A 17,033-nucleotide genomic window follows, 5' to 3' on the forward strand; every position below is an offset into this window, starting at 1 on the left:
TGTGGGTAAGCATGGCACCCATCTTACGCAAAGCTTTTTCATTTGCAATTCTTCATGCAAAATATATCCTACACGTTCTTTTGAAATGCCTATAGTCTCAGCAATTTCATGCACTTTGACTCGCCGGTCATCCAATACCATGTCGTGCACTTGATCAATGCTTTATGGTGTTGTTACACTTTTTGGATGTCCTTCACGTGGATTATCTTCAAGGCTGGTACAGCTGTTACACCTGATATCTTAGGAATATAGTATTCTCAGCTATCGTGGTGTAACATGAAGAATAAATATCATAAGTTAAAACCCCTACATAAAAAAATGAATTATTTAATGGAAAATTTCTTGCATCCAGTAAAATGTATAAAACGTAAGGGTTGTTGTTAAAGTAGCTGATAAAGGAAGGAATGTATTAATATTGTAATATGACTTAAAATAAGGAATTCTAACTAAATAAGTAGCTAACAAAGGAAAGTATAGATTAATATTGTAAAATGATTAAAAATGAGAGAGTTAAGTAAATAAGTAGAAAGGGGCGAGTCATAAAATACGTTATGTGAGAGATTAAGTTATTAAGTAGAATTCATAGAAAAGGTTTGAAAGCGGATTAAGTCAGGCTAGCACAAGAAAAGCAAAGCTATCGCTTAGGGCCGATCCCCAGATTGAAACATTGAGAACGGGCTTGCTGATCAAACGACGTTTGGCGGGAAAACACCACCCTAATTGGCCGATGATTAAAAAACAAGTAGAAGGAGGAGAAAGGAAGTAAGAAATGGTGCCGTTAGGGAAGCAGCTATAAAAGGGTTGGTAACCCCCCTGGAAGAGGCTTTTTTTTTTGGATAGTCGCTTTTGGCCTTGGAGTTTGGATTTGGTTCCGGTGGAGTTCACGGGGTTTTCCTGAGTGGCGACAGAGGTGATATCTCCTCATCACAACACGGAAACGAAAGTGAGCGGGATTTCGATTCGTTTTCCCGAGTAGGAAACAAAGAAAAAATTGCCATAGAGTCCTAGAAAAGGAGGGATCTTCTTTGTTTCGACGCTAGTGATAACTACGCAAAGCAGAAAGCTGTAAAGAGATCGATGTCCTCGTTGCTGATAGTAGAGCAAATATATGTGTGTTAAAGTATTCCAGAGTTATGAGAAGTTATACCAAATATTCGTTTGGAAAAGAATAAAGGCCCATACGAAAAGCTCAAGAAAGGTACTGTAAATCATAACCTATGTTAGCTAGAAATTTGTCTATGAAAAGTATCGTGATTCCAATATAGAACGAGTCCTACAGTATTTTTGCATGTCTATTATATTGCACAAGATATTTAAATGACATAATTGTGTGTTAGTGCAAATAACGGTATAACGGAATAGTGTGAATTAAGTAATTACGTATCCTAAAGATTGAATGCCTAATGTAATGTAAAAAATAATTGAAATGCCACAAGTATGTGTTAGCAGTGAATAACTTGCTAATCTACTTCAGTATGAAAAATCAGATAGTGTGAATTGATCTAATTTGTTCACTTCAGGTGAATTTATGAATTAATGTGTATGGCGGCATAATCACAAATAGCCATATTGCTTGTAATGATTTAATGTTAGTCTATAACATTAAATCATTACAAGTTTAGTTATATTTTAGTTTAGTATTTGAATTGTACCATGTTTAGAAACTTAATAAACCTTTTGTTCAATGATAAAAGAGTTGTCTGATATTGCTAATCCAATGCCCCGCTTAAAATCATTGTACCTAATCACACGGGAAATTTAATGTTGAGGAAAGAGATTAAGAGTCACGACTGCAATAACTTTTAAATACTAAGAGATATATTCGAGATTGACTTTCTCCCTATTTATGACAACATAAATGGTGCAGTTGATAACCACTTGAAAATATTGTACTTAGTCACGCGGAAAATTTAAGTTGAGAATCGAGTTAAGTGTCACAACTGCAATAGTTACACTTTCAGATATATTTGAGTTCTTTCTCCTTGTTTATGTATGTAATATCCTAAACTAAATATCCCAAAAGGCGCAGTATAAATACAAATATTAGGGGTACTACGGGGAGCAATAACTTAGATATTGGTATAAGTTTTGGTAAAATCTCGGACATAGAAGTTAGAAGAATATAGATAAAGGGAATTTGTAAGATTAGAGTAGAAATCGTAAATTGGGACACAACACAGCTACTTTTAAACGAAGGAGAAGAGTGCCCATAAACTTTTATGAACTTTGAATTTCTTTTGGCGTTAAACCTTCTTTTACAAAGAATTTTATAACTCCACAACACCCAATTTTATCCATTTCAAGGGGTACAGACAACTTTTGCTTCAAACAGCTGTATAAAAATCTGAAAACACACCCCAATGCAACATCAACAGAGTTAAAGATCGGTACTATCAACATAAGAAGTCTGAATGGCATAGAAATGGAGCTAGATGAGGAATTAGATAAGTACCAGATCAACATAATAGGGGATAATTGAAACAAAAAAGACAAACTGGTGATATCTTTCTGAGCAATAAATACAAAATGTTATATTCAGGCAATGACAATCAAGGGAAAGAAGGAGTATCCACAGTATTCAACACTAAATACGAGGCTACTCTTCTTGAATGGCAGTCTCTCAAGTAGATTGATGTGGGCAATATCAGACTGGGGAACTGGACAATGAGACTTATTTGTGCCTATGGTCCCACAGAAGGTTCTAATAAGGTAGAAGTGGAGGAATTTTTTGATGCTTTAGAAAAAGCAACTGACACATTGAAAAAGGAAAAGTTGGTCCCTGTTGGGGATCTGAATAGCAGAGTAGGAAATGATTATCAGACATACAAATATACCTGTTGGATTTCTGCTCAGGACATGGACTGGTTATTACTAACACCATGTTATAACATAAAAATGTGCAAAAATTCACATGGAGAGAAGACGCAAGGAATAAGAAAAGTCTCATTGACTATGTTATTGTTGATAGTGATGTTTTCTCCCTGGTGCAAGATACCAGTGTACAGAGGATTTAAAATTGGAATCAATCACTATTTACTCTTGAGCAGAATAAAATTGAATATCATATTGAAAAGAATAACATGTAAGAAAATTTTAAAGCGAATAAAATTTGAGCAGCTCTCAGATGCGAACTGTAGACTAAAATACACAAAGATTATTCAAGAAAAAATTAGAGTTTGAGAACAGGAACCAAACCTTGGGGATTCAGTGGCAAGCCTTGAAGAAAACCCTGATTGATTCAGCCAGTGTTGAGGTTGTGTGCAAGGATAGAAAAATCAGAACTCCATGGTGGACACAGGAAGTTAAAGAGGCAGTGAAGGAAAAGAAGAAATTATATCATAAGTTCCTGGCAAATAAGTCAGCTTTTGCTCTTAAAGAATACAGAGACAAATGTAAGAAAGCAAAACACTGTGTAAAACTAGCAAAACAAAAGTCATGGGAGGACTTTGGCAAGAACATAGAAAATAAATATCAAGAAGGTTGTAAGATATTCTGGAGGTTGTTGAACAAGCTTAGAAATGGAGGAAACAGTGCTGTAAAAGGAGTTCGAGATGATAAAGTTGACATGAAAACAGGAGAAAAAGATATCCTTGAAGTATTGAGTAATTACTTCGAAAAATTGCTAAATGAAACAAGAAGTGATAGCACAGTGGTAAAAAACACTCAACAGGCATACAGTCAGGAATACATATCCATACTTGAAGTAGAAAAAGCCATCAAAGGCTTGAAATGTGGAAAGGTAGCAGGAGTAGATGATATTCGACCAGAAATGCTTAAGTATGGTGGTATAAAAGTCTTACAGTGGCTGCACTGCATAGTTCAGAAAGCTTGGGCAGAGGGACAAATTCCCAATGATTGGAGTAGAGCTCTAATAGTACCCATATATAAAAAGGGAAATAAAACTGAATGTGAAAATTACAGAGGTATTTCTCTACTGAGTGTTCCTGGCAAGATCTATGCAAGTATACTTGAGAAACAGTTGAGAAGAATTCTGGAAGAAAAGCTTGGTGAAGAACAAGCCAGATTAGGGCCAAATAGAGGCTGTCAGGATCAGATCTTCACTTTACGTCAAATAGTCGAGAAAGCATGGGAATATAACAAAGATCTGTATTTAAGTTTTGTTGATCTGGAAAAGGAATATGACAAGGTACCAAGAGAGAAGCTATTCAATACACTACAGTTATATGGTGTCAATTGGGCATTATATCAAGCAATACTTAGTCTGTATTTGAGTTGTAAGTCAGCAGTTAGATTGAAGGATGTACAGAAGATGGTTTAATGTTAAATCTGGTGTGAGACAAAGATGAACATTATCCTCTCTGATATTCATTATCTATATGGATCACATTATGAAGAAAATTAGTATTAAACAGGATATCAGAATTGGAGATGTTAATGTCAGCTCTTTGCTTTATGTGGCCAATGTTATACTTCTGAATAACATCGTCCACATTCCGACTAAATTGAATAACTGATGTAATAGATATGGTATGAAGGTCAGCATTAAAAAGACGAAGACAATGAAAATAGGTAGAATTGTTGAAAATGTCAACTTAAATATGGAAATAGACAACAGAATCAACAAAGCTGGTATGGTAGGAAGTCAATTGAATAAATTCATATGGAATAAGAGAGAAATTAGTTGGAACACTAAATTAGCTGTATATCTGAGAGCAGGGTCAGAAGTAAAACACTTGACCAAAGACTAGAGACCGCAGATATGAGAGTCCTGAGAAAGATTAGAGGTGTGAACAAATGGCATCAATGGCAATATCATATTAAAAACGAGGATATCAGGAAAGAACTTGATATTGTCAGCATCCAGGAATGCGTTAGCAGAGCTAATCTCAGGTGGTATGGTCACTTAAACAGAATGGGCAAGGAAAGATTAGCAAAACAAGTGTTCTCTGCCAGGTTGGCAGGAAAAACGACCCAGAGGAAGACCAAGATATAGGTGGATTGATACGGTACAATGTGCCTTAGACGATAGAAATATAAGATCTGATAATGTTGGAGTCTTGACAAGTAACAGACTGATTTGAGGAAGGTAAAAGAGCTTGCTAACTGTTTTGCTAGTATAAGTCTTAGAGGAGAATTGGGTTTGTGGATTTTTGGTAATCTATATATCATTTCAGGAGGCCCAAAAAAGAAGAAATTGATAAATTGAAAAGTCTGCTCTTTTTTGAGCATACTTTTCAATTTTTTTTTATCTGAGATTTTGTAGGATTGCAATCTAAGGGTATGTAGGTGGAATGGTGTCTAAGAATTATGTCTTTTTTTTTTTTTTTTTTTTTTTTTTTGTGTTCACTATATTTACTGTATTAAGAATAACAGTACTGCACCTCCTATAAGCTCTGGTGATGACTATACTGTTAATTTTGCATAGTTTCTTGAGGACATTGGCAAGATGACAGAATTATTTTAGGAGGCAAAGATCTAGAAAGAATGTCGGTAACATCAACCTAATATTGTTAGCTATTTCTGGGGCTAAGTTATACCATATTCAATGTTGAACATTAGGTCTAGTGATGGTACTTGTTTTAGAGCAATGACAAAATTGTGGTTGAGACTTAAGATGGTGATGGCAGCTCCATTAAAGCCTTTTGACCAAAGTTATCAACCGTATGAAGAGGTTGAACTAGAAATACAGGTCTAGAATCTAAAAGACTTATGCTTTTTGATGTGTTTACTTTTTATGAATTCTTCCTGAACAGAGGTCTCTGAAATATTGAAAAAAAAAATGGTATAAAGTTCATTGTTTTCAGAATAGCTGAGAGCTCTGAATGCAAATGAGCTGATGGCTGCACTGGCAGCAGCAAGAACAGTACACGCAACAGCAATCTCTTCCTACAGGAGAGCAAAACTGGCACACTTGTAGATATGGAGGTCCTTTTTAGAATTGAGCTTGACTTTAAATTTCACACAGTTGGATTATACATCGCACAACAGACACCACTATGACCAAGGTGCATCCATTGTGCCATGTAACCAGTCACTTGTTTGTAGCCAGAATAAATTGGAGGAATACAATGCTTCCAAGTCAGTGCAACTCTGTCCAGGCAAAATGGCTGTGAGAAAGAAACTGATGGAGTTTGAAAGAGGCATTGTGATAGGATGCCATGTTGCATGCCTGTTTGACAAATTGGGCCATCCCAGGTCAACAATCAGTAATACCATACTGAAATGAAAGTGCAGGGAGTTAACTGCAAGTGCTACCTGCAGTAGTTAACCCATCACACTCACTGAATGTTACCATAGGGTGCTACAAAGGATAATACATAAAAACTGCCATTCATTGGCTAACACACTGAATGCAGAGTTCCAGGCATCGACTGGAACACAAATCTGCACAAAATCATTCATAACCAAGGTTTATAACATGGGTTTCCATGTAGGACTGCAATATGCAAGCCTCACATTACCTGAACCAACAAGCAGTGTTGTGTTCAGCGGTGCAAAGAGCATGTACAGAAGGATGTGGAAGCTTGGAAAGTTGTGTTATGGAGCACTGAATCATGCCACACTCTCTACCAAACAGATGGACAGGTGTGGCAGATGTATGGTGAACATCTCTTACCAGAGTACATACCCTAACCATGAAATTCAGTATGGTCCTGCTTTTCCTGGTTTGGCCTTGGACCTCTGTTTGCAGTGCAACGAACACTGAACTCTGAGAAATATCTGCAACAACTGGGTGATGCCACTGTGACAGTATGAACAAACATCCCAGATTTCAGGCACTTAGTTGAATAAATTCCACAGAGAATACAGGCTATTCTTAAGACTAAAGGTCTCCCACCCATTATTAAATGCTATTCCTAATAAAGTGGCCATTCTGTGTATAAAACTGGTAATTATGACAGATTTAGTAAGTAACTTGGAGCAGTGCCATAGCTTAGAATATCAGTAGTGCATGGAAAGTAGTCAGGGATTGTTTGACAGAGGCAACATCAGACTACAAACCCAGGGTCAGGAGGATAAACTGAGTAGGAATTAAATGAATGAACAGAGATATAAAGGAAAAGTGAGGGGGGGGGGGACACTGTGGAGGAAATATAAACAAAAAGGTGATCAGTATGCATGCTCATGAACAATACAAAACACAGAAAAGAAGAGTGACTAGCATGGTAAGTAAGGCTAAATCAGATTATTAGAGAAAATTAGCTAAGCATGCCAAAGTAAATCCAAGAGTCTTTCACTATGTAGGATGTAAGAGAAAGAATATTTATAAAAGGATAATCCTATTCAGTGCCAAAAGATAAGAAAGTGAGAGAAGCAGAAAAATCATTGATCTACTACGTAATCACCTTGCGAAGGTGTATCATCCACGTGGAGACTTTACAGTTACTGATGTAATAGAAATTGATATGGGAATTGAGGTAGAAGAACTAGAGAAGCTCTGCATATCATGTTGGCCCAGTGTGCTACGAGAATATGCAAGAGAACTGGCAGTGCCACTGATGAAGTCGTTTAATCTAAATCTCAGCTCCTGCAATGTTCCAAGGAAGTGGAAACAGTTTCATTACATAAAAGTGGTGCCTCAAAGACAGAAACAACAAATTTCAGACCAATTAGTATCTCAGGAGTGGTGGTCCAAGTATTGGAAAAGTTGGTTAAAGATGAAATTTAGGAATGGATGCATAAGAATATGATACTCTATGGTGGGCAGCTGGCTTTATAAAAAAAAGGTTTGCCTTAGTAATTTATTCACATTTTATAATAAATGTGAATAAATTACTATTAGCAATTTATTCTTTTATCTAATTACTAAATAGCAATTAGATAAAAGAAACAGTTACAACATGTTGCTGCTAGACTTTGCAAAGACATTTGACAGAATACCATGTAGAAAAATATTACATTAGTTGGAACAAATAGGAATGGATATAAAGCTGGTGGCATGGATAGGTGAACAAGGGTAACTAGTGGGGTGCCTTAGGGCTGTGTACTAGAGCCATTAGGCTTTAATTTGTATATTAATGATATAAGGAATGATAATTTACTGAGGGATATTCAGTTGCTGGGCCACCCATGGTGCTAGATTGCCCAAAGAAAGAATGTTGTAAGTTTAATTCTGCAGTAACTTTTACTAAGCCTTTTTTTCACCAGTTTCTGAGTTAGTCAATCTGTGGCAAGGGCAAGCAGGTTTTTTTTCCCCGTAAACTCAAGAAAATTGACTGTAGAACCCATACTATTTTCAGGCAGTAAACGTAATGTTAGGATTAGAGACCATGGGATGGCAGCACTTGTCAGCCGCCTCTCTTCACCGAATGTTGTGCATAATTAATGATAGTCTTGGGCCAGCTATCTCTGATTGGCTACTGGTGGAGAATGAACTGCACCCCCCCCCCCCCCTCAGTTTCCAAAAGTTAGGGCTAAAACAGCCAAGCCTACTTCCTATAGAGGAATAAAAGGAGTTAGCTGATTTTTTTTGTTTAACTGTTTGGCAAAGATGCAAAACTCAAGTCAGTAGCTGATGATATCCTGCAGGATGATTTAAATAAACTGGCACTGTTGGCAAGAAGTGGCTGTCAATTTAATGCAAGGTTATGACTATGGGGTGAAAAGATTACATACTGTACACCCACAGTTCATAGAACCCGGTCTGGCAGATTGTCAAGAATAGTCAATTCGTGCTGAAGGGAGGAAAGAAATAAAGGATGTACAAATTGGTCACCAACATGTGAAATCAAGTGCTTTATTCATAAAATTTTCCAACTGTCATACAAGCAAAATTGTTACCACTTTAAAAACTACAATGTTCATAAAAGAAAAGTTAATTTTCAGACGTGTAATAATAAACAACTCATTCCACAAGACTGACTGATTACCCTATTATCGGAATGGATTCTCCTTCTTCTGACATGTGCACAAATGTCAAAGGGTCTTGCATCTGTGGGCATACAGTAATTTGTATCATACTGATGATACAAAGTATCATCAATATAATACAAAGTATCGTCAATGCAGGAAACCAACAAAGCTAGGGATTGGGGTTGATGGTGGACAGAGATTTTAAGTTCAGAGAGCATACTGCAGAACATTCAAAGAATTCTTTGAATGTTGAATAATACATTGACAAGCAAGATTAAGAGGTTATAGTATCCCTCTTCATATGCATCATCTGATCAGATGCATCTTTATTACAGTGCACAACACAGATTTGGTCATCTGGTTTTCTTGGGGATCATGAGGTCGTAGAGAGGATTTGGAAACAAGCGACCAAGTTGGTAGCAGGTCTGTGGAATGCTCCATAAGATAGACTGAAGAAGTGTGTGTTGGTTGCAGAATTTAGCTAACAGGCAGAGAAGAGGGACACATGATAGAAACTTGTAAATTGCTAAAGGGATTCTATAATACTGAACACAAAAGAAATTTTTCAATACATGATGAGTAAGGAGAGAGAGCGAACAAAGGATCAACACCTGGAAGTTCTGTAAAAATGTGGTTAGCAATGGTGTGCAAACTAGAATTTTTGCTTGGAGAGGGATAATGAGTAGACTGCATTGCCACAGGTAGTTGTGAGCACCCCAACAGCAAATGAGTTTAAGGAGAGGCATGATAGGTATTGTATGAATAACGGTTAGTGTGGATTTCCAACAATGAGTCTTGACTCCATAGAGATACCTGAATAATAATACAGAAAAATTTTATATGACAGTTTTTTGTAAATTTTGCACATCTTATGAAAAACATTAATTTTATAAATCTATCTTAGGTCAACTTTGTGATGTTTGAACACAATAACAGTTAAGAACTGCATTGTCCTACTGAGTAAATTCTGGAAAATATCACCGTCCCTTGCATGACTGTGTGTATGTGAGAGAGAGAGAGAGAACATTGTTTTATTGACACATAACAAAATGCATTACATATCCGAAAGAATTAACTGCAGGAAGTAGATTGCATGAAATAACAGTCTCTGCTTAAAAATACATTAAACTTCAATAAGTCTTACCTGGCATGTATAAGCTGAGTTTGTAAGGTTTTAACTTCAGTTTGGGCCTTTCGTACCATTTCCTGAAGTTTGTCGATTTCATGCTGAGACTGCTCCCACTTTGTAATAGCCTTTTCTCGATGTTTCAGAAAGTTTATATAATCTTTAAAAGAAAACAAAATGGTTACATTATACTGACGGTAGGGGGGGGGTGAGAAAAATACACACTATACAAATAAAATATTTGTATAGTGTGTATTACGACTGATTTTTTAATACACACTTTACAAATGATATGATGTTCATATCGGTTGAAACCGATAAAATCAATTCAAACTCTGTATTCTGAATTTATGATATATGTGCAGTTATGCCATCAATAACTAAACTAATTTGACAAAAACAAAAAAAGTTTATTCTCTACTACCTTTGTGAATCTATATAGCAGATGAATTTCATCATCCAACTTCAGACCACTACTTACTTACTGGAGACACAAAGTATTATTGAAAAAGTCCTAAGTTTGGTCTCTAAAGCAGTAACAGATCATCTAACCATTGGCTCATCTACAGAATTAATGAACGATGTCTTTACAACCTTTATTGGGTAGGATATAATATAATAATAAAAAAAGAAAATTCTGCTTTTTTCGGGAGGGGAGCAGCATATATCATGCAAAACTTATTAAAATTGTTCTACCATTTATGATTTGAGTGCAACAACGTATCTTAAAAAAATAATGTAATGATATTATTAATTTCACTTTGACCACCCAACCGGCCAAGATGTATATATATACGCTAAGGTTACCATGGATGCGAAGTGCATATTACAATTGTAATACCATTGATATTACATTGAAATATATGATGGATACGAAGTGTAGAGGAGTGATGTATTTTATCCATATTGACGGAAACGTGGTTAAAATATTTTCAAAAAAAAAAAACTAAATTAATAATAATAATAATAAAAAAAAACAATAGCAAAAATATGCAACTGATTAAAGGAACATAAGCAACTTAATTTCATATTAGAAGCCTGGATGACCAGGTATTTTGCATATCTGTTCCCCAACCAACAGGCTGCACCTTCGAACCCAACCATGGAGGTTTGCTATTGTCTTGAAGTTGGGAGGATGAATTTCATCAGCCAATGTGAGACCACCACTCTGCATATTAGAGGCCAAAGCAGCTTGATCATTTTATGGATTAGGTAAAAATGATTAAATAAAAATAAATATGTGTATATATATATATATATATATATATATATATATATATATATATATATATATATAATTAATAAAAATAGAAGAAAAAAAATCCTTAACACATACATGTTACGAATATGCTATAGGTTTACCTTTCATGGATGGAAGTTACAAAAAATCTAAATTCAGTGAATGGGTCAGTAGACATCCCAAGCATATGACCACAAGAAAGAACATACTAGTAGCAGAATTATGAAGGTAACTTACGTTCTTATATCCTCGTATTTTTTTTCTTGTGGTTATATCAGTTGCTTTAAAATCATTTTTGTTCTAGATGTTTATCAGAACTTTCCAAACCTCCCCCCTCATATGGGGAAATATAAATAAAAACCTGTTATCATTCTGTAATATGGAGGAATTAATGGAAAGCTTTTCCAATTGGTTACAATGTATATTATACTTGACAAGAAATCATAATCTTGTTTTAAAACTAAACCCAACCATAGCGTGAAGGAACTTCACGACTGGTCTATTTGTATGTAGAGGCTGGTGAATTCACATTAATTGCTTTATGGAATACTAAAGCACTTAATTTCTAAATCAATTAAGCTTTAGTATTCCATTCAAAACAATTATAATAAGAGTCACTACCTAGATCAGTTTCAACTTTACTGAGGTCTAATCAGTGGTAGGCAGACCCAAGTAAATACCAATGTTCAGTCATTATACTAGTCATATATTTTCCATATACAAGTAGAAAAGGGTGAATCATATCACCGAGTACTTAAGGTAATATACTTTTTTGTATGCAATAATATTTTTTTGCGATATGGAATGCTAAGGCAATTAACGTGAAGTCACAAGGTTCACATACAAATAGACTAGTTGAAGTGACTTCACGACTATGCATAGGCTTGAGTATAGGGTTAGAACAATAATATAATCTCTTGTCTAATATAATCTCTTGTCAAGTATATGGAGGTAGTAGGGATTTTCCTCTGTGAAATTGTAGTCTTTCATCCTACATACAGGCAAATCAGCCAGAGAATAATAAATTCAATTGCTGGCCTGGTTGGCTCAGTGGTTAGCATAATCTACTCTTCAACCATCTCTGAGGGCATGAATGTTTGTGCTTGTCTTTAGGTAGGAGATGAATTTCATCAGCTAGTGCGAGACCACATTCTGCTTATTGGAGGCCTGAAGTGACTTGAAAACTTTCATAGTTGGTCTCTAGAGCAGGATTTCTGGACTAGGTAAAAAAGTAATACAAAAAAAGTAATTAAAATTAAATTATAAATATATCTCATCTCATCTTCATCATCTCATCTTCTTTATACCCTCTTTTACCTTGCGGTGTCGAGGGTCCATTGTTCATCGGACCTCAATCCGTTTACAGGATAAGGTGGTCAGCCCTATTCCCCGGTATATCCTATGGCCTGTAGTGTTAAGTTCTCAAGGCCAGTTTGCCTGCTTTACGAGATGAAAAACCACAGAATAAACTGAGGAAAAAACACTGCTGTCCACTCCCTAGACTGGCTAACTTGGCTATGGCTGAGAAAGATTCTTCAGCTCCTCACGTAACCGACAGGAATCGAACCTAGGACACTCCTTCCCCAGGCATATGGTTGCGAAGCGCATAGCCACTAGGCTAACCGTGCGGAACAAATATATATATATATATTTCATATTCATAGAACTCAAAAAGCAGGAATTGTCTATTTTAAATAACTAACGAAGTGACAAAACTTGTGATTTAAAAAGATTTTTCTACTTGGCTTCAAAGAAATTTAATACTACAAATGGATATCAGGTCTGTATGTCTGAAATGCATTTATTATCTGGCTAATATTATATGTCTTGTGAGATGAAAAACCCAAGGTTTTTTTGGGGGGGAAGATGGATTCCACCCCTCTGTATGAGAATATGAGACCATCGTCATCAAAATGTATAACAAAAATGTCTTTTGCTAACGTCATGCGTTAGCAAAACAAGTGTTCTCTGCTAAGTTGGCAGGAAAACGACCCAGAGGAAGACCAAGATATAGGTGGATTGATATGGTACAAAGTGCCTTAGACGACAGAAATATAAGATCTGATAATGTTGGAGTCTTGACAAGTAACAGACTGATTTGGAGGAAAATTGTAGATAGGAAGTTAGTAATGATGTAATTTTTTCATGTAGTACTATCATATCCTGTACAAGGGTACATGGCAGGAATTTGATGATGATGATGATCGTCATCAAATTCCTGACATGTACCCACAAAGGGTGTACAGGATATGACAGCACTACATGAAAAAATTACATCATTACTAACTTCCTATCTACAATTTTCCTCCAAATCAGTCTGTTACTTGTCAAGACTCCAACATCATCAGATCTTATATTTTTATCGTCTAAGGCACTTTGTACCGTATCAATCCACCTATATCTTGGTCTTCCTCTGGGTCGTTTTCCTGCCAACCTGGCAGAGAACACTTGTTTTGCTAATCTTTCCTCGCCCATTCTGTTTAAGTGACCATACCACCTGAGATTAGCTCTGCTAACGCATTCCTGGATGCTGACAATGTCAAGTTCTTTCCTAATATCCTCGTTTTTAATATGATATTGCTATTGATGCCATCTGTTCACGCCTCTAATCTTTCTCAGGACTCTCATATCTGCGGTCTCTAGTCTTTGGTCAAGTGTTTTACTTCTAACCCAACTCTCAGATCCATAAGTTAAAACTGGTTTGAACAATGTCTTGTATACAGCTAATTTAGTGTTCTGATTAATTTCTCTCTTATTTCATATGAATTGATTCAATTGATTTCCCACCATAATAGCTTTGCTGATTCTGTTGTCTATTTCCATACTTAATTTATCATCTTCAATAAAAATGCCTAAGTAGCTGAAATGTTTCACTTGTTCCACAGGTTCCCTGTTCACAACACAGTTGACATTTTCAACAATTCTACCTATTTTCATTGTCTTTGTCTTTTTAATGCTGACCTTCATACCATATCTATTACAACAGTTGTTCAATTTAGTCAGGGAATCTTGCAAACTTGTAGCGGATTTATTTAGAAGTATAACATCATCTGTATAAAGCAAAGAGCTGACATTAACATCTCCAATTCTGATATCATTTTAATACCACTTTCCTTCATAATGTGATACATATAGATAATGAATAACAGAGGGGATAATGCACAACTTTGTCTCACACCAGATTTAACATTAAACCATCTTCTTGTACTTCCTTCAATTCTAACTGCTGACTTACAACTCAAATAAAGACTAAGTATAAAGTTAGAAAAAAATTATATCAAATAAAGACTTGATATAATGCCCCATTGACACCATATAACTGTAGTGTATTGAATAGCTTCTCTCTTGGCACCTTGTCATATGGCTTTTCCAGATCGACAAAACTTAAATACAGATCTTTGTTATATTCCAATGATCTCTCAACTATTTGTCGTAAAGTGAAGATCTGATCCTAACAGCCTCTATTTGGCCTGAATTCAGCTTGTTCTTCACCAAGCTTTTCTTCCACAATTATTCTCAACTGTTTCTCAAATATACTTGTATAGATCTTGCGAATATGAGACCAACTAATTGTCAATTGAAAAACCCTTATAAAGGTTCTTCACAAGCTAGACAGTATTCAAAACACAGGTATTTCCTATCAAAGGGTGTGCATGTCCTTACTATGCACTGGAGATCCTAAATACCAAATTTCATTATGTTCCATTCAGCCAATGCAGAATTATTAATATCGTTATCACTTTGTTTTCCAAATTTTTGGAATAAAAGTGGTCTGATTTTAACTTAAAGCTGGAGTCAGTTTGCATTTGCATACATCCTAAACTGGTCTAAAGAGGATTAAAGATATTCTTCTTGAGATAGCCATGATGCATAACATGATTGCAATGTCCACAGCTAACCCTCAGAAGTCTCTGAACACCATAATGTGGAGCACACTAAACTTCAAAGTCTGGTTATAAATCCTTTGTCTTTATATCGTTGGTGAGTCTGTTAAAAACTTAGATATATGACTCTTTGGCAGGCACTAAGTCAAGAGTATTTACTTCTGTATCGATGCCAAGAAGTATAAATTTTCAGTGTTTGTTTTTGGTTAAGTGTATGGTGTGAATTACGTGAGAACTAATTAAATTGAACCATGAACATTCCATGAATGTGTTAGTATGAAAACATATCTTAAAATTTTGCAAAAAAAAGTCTTGTGAGACCTTTGACTTTTTGCAGGATGTTGCTTGACTTACCTGACAACATGTGTATTAACATAACGAAGCTCCACATTTTTTCTAACAATGTTTCAGATTATCTAAATCATCTAGTGGATTAATAGGCCAACTATATATCAACCAGAAGCCTTTATGCAACCACTTTTGGGAAGTAGCAATGAAAGCAATAGCATATGCACAAAAGGTTAATAACAAGGACACATTACATCAGAGAATTCTGAATGCAGCAAACATTTGATGTGATCAATCAGAGAAAAAGGACAAAAATACACTATTAAAATTACTATAAGTCTAGTAACAGACAGATATATCATGGTTAGTCCTATATTAAGCAGTAATATATTACATTAGCTTTGTGATCATTTCTTAAAATTATTTTAACTTAAAAGAGTAATTAACTACTACTTATAAAATAAGTGTTTAGTATGGTATTTAATTTTATTTGTTAAAAATTACTCATGTTCATCTATTTCATTTTATTTTATTTTTTTTTATTTTTTGCTTAAAATCACTCAAGGATTCAACACCTAAAGTTTTTGGTGGATTATCTGTATATGTACTTCTGGCATTGATTGATGCTTTTTTTTCATTGCACAAGGGTGGTGCAAAGACTGATGTGTCTAACCTTTGACCTATCAGTATCTCTGGAGTGGTAGTAAAGATTTTGGAAAGGTTTACAATGAATGCTTTGCAACGAACAGCATGGGTTTACTAAGGGAAGGTCATATTTGAATAACTTGCTCATATTTTATAATAATGTTACCATTCAGTTAGAAAGGGGAATGGATATAGCATTGGAGAATATGGTTTTGGATTATAAAATATTAGCAAGGATAAGAGGATGACTGACAGATATCAAAGTGGTATAAAGGGCGGAGGGATATGATCATGTCTGCAAGATTTAAGGTGACCAGTGGTGTAATCACAGGGATCAATCCGTGGTTCATTGTTATTCAATCTTTACAATAAAGACATTGGGAAGGATCTGACATGGCTACAGCTCTTTGCTGATGATGCAAAGATATGCTGGGTAATCAGGAATGTGGCTGATATGCAGAATGATTTGAATAAGCTGGAATTGTGGACATATGAAAATGGCTGTCAATTCAATGTTAGTAAATGTAAAGCCATGCATTTGTTGTTATGAGATCTAATGTCATATTATATTGGTGGGATTATGTTAGGAATATCACAATTTTAGTACATAGGAAGTTGAAGTTCAAGGGTCATATAGCAAAGATTGCAAATACAACTCAGAGAATAATTGCAATGCTGAAACAAACCTTAACATAAATGGATGAGGAAGTCATTTTGACTCTTTACAAAGCCTTGATATGACCTCACATGGACGCTGGGGTACCGGTCTAGTACTAGTTTCTGTGGTGTTTATGATATAACAGAGACAGTGCAAAAAAAGTGTTCAAGATGATATTGGGATTGTGAAATACAAATTAAGACGACCAATTGAGAATTTGTTGACTGCAGAAACCAGCAAACAGAAAAAAGGGGTGATATGATTGAGACTTACAAACTTCTGAAAGGGTCATACAGGATATCAGTAGATGGAATTTTTCATTTTATGGAGGGTAGGGAGAGAATGAGAGGGCATCCATGGAAGTTGAGAATGAATGAA

At 35.4% G+C, this 17,033-nt stretch overlaps 1 protein-coding gene across 1 annotated transcript in view; it reads right to left on the minus strand.

Annotated features, from left to right (window-relative positions):
- LOC150099970 (rac GTPase-activating protein 1-like) overlaps positions 1-17,033 on the minus strand; it is a 196,729-nt gene that overhangs the window by 146,357 nt on the left and 33,339 nt on the right. Inside the window, exon 3 of the mRNA XM_090402719.1 lies at positions 9,959-10,100. Within this exon, the coding sequence (XP_090258845.1) occupies positions 9,959-10,100 (142 nt within the window). The remainder of the gene's footprint in view (positions 1-9,958; positions 10,101-17,033) is intronic.

Source organism: Typopeltis vanoorti, chromosome 13 (assembly GCF_054136105.1).
Source record: "Typopeltis vanoorti isolate ZY-2024b chromosome 13, IOZ_Tvanoo_1.0, whole genome shotgun sequence".
NCBI classification, from domain to species: Eukaryota; Metazoa; Arthropoda; class Arachnida; order Uropygi; family Thelyphonidae; genus Typopeltis; species Typopeltis vanoorti.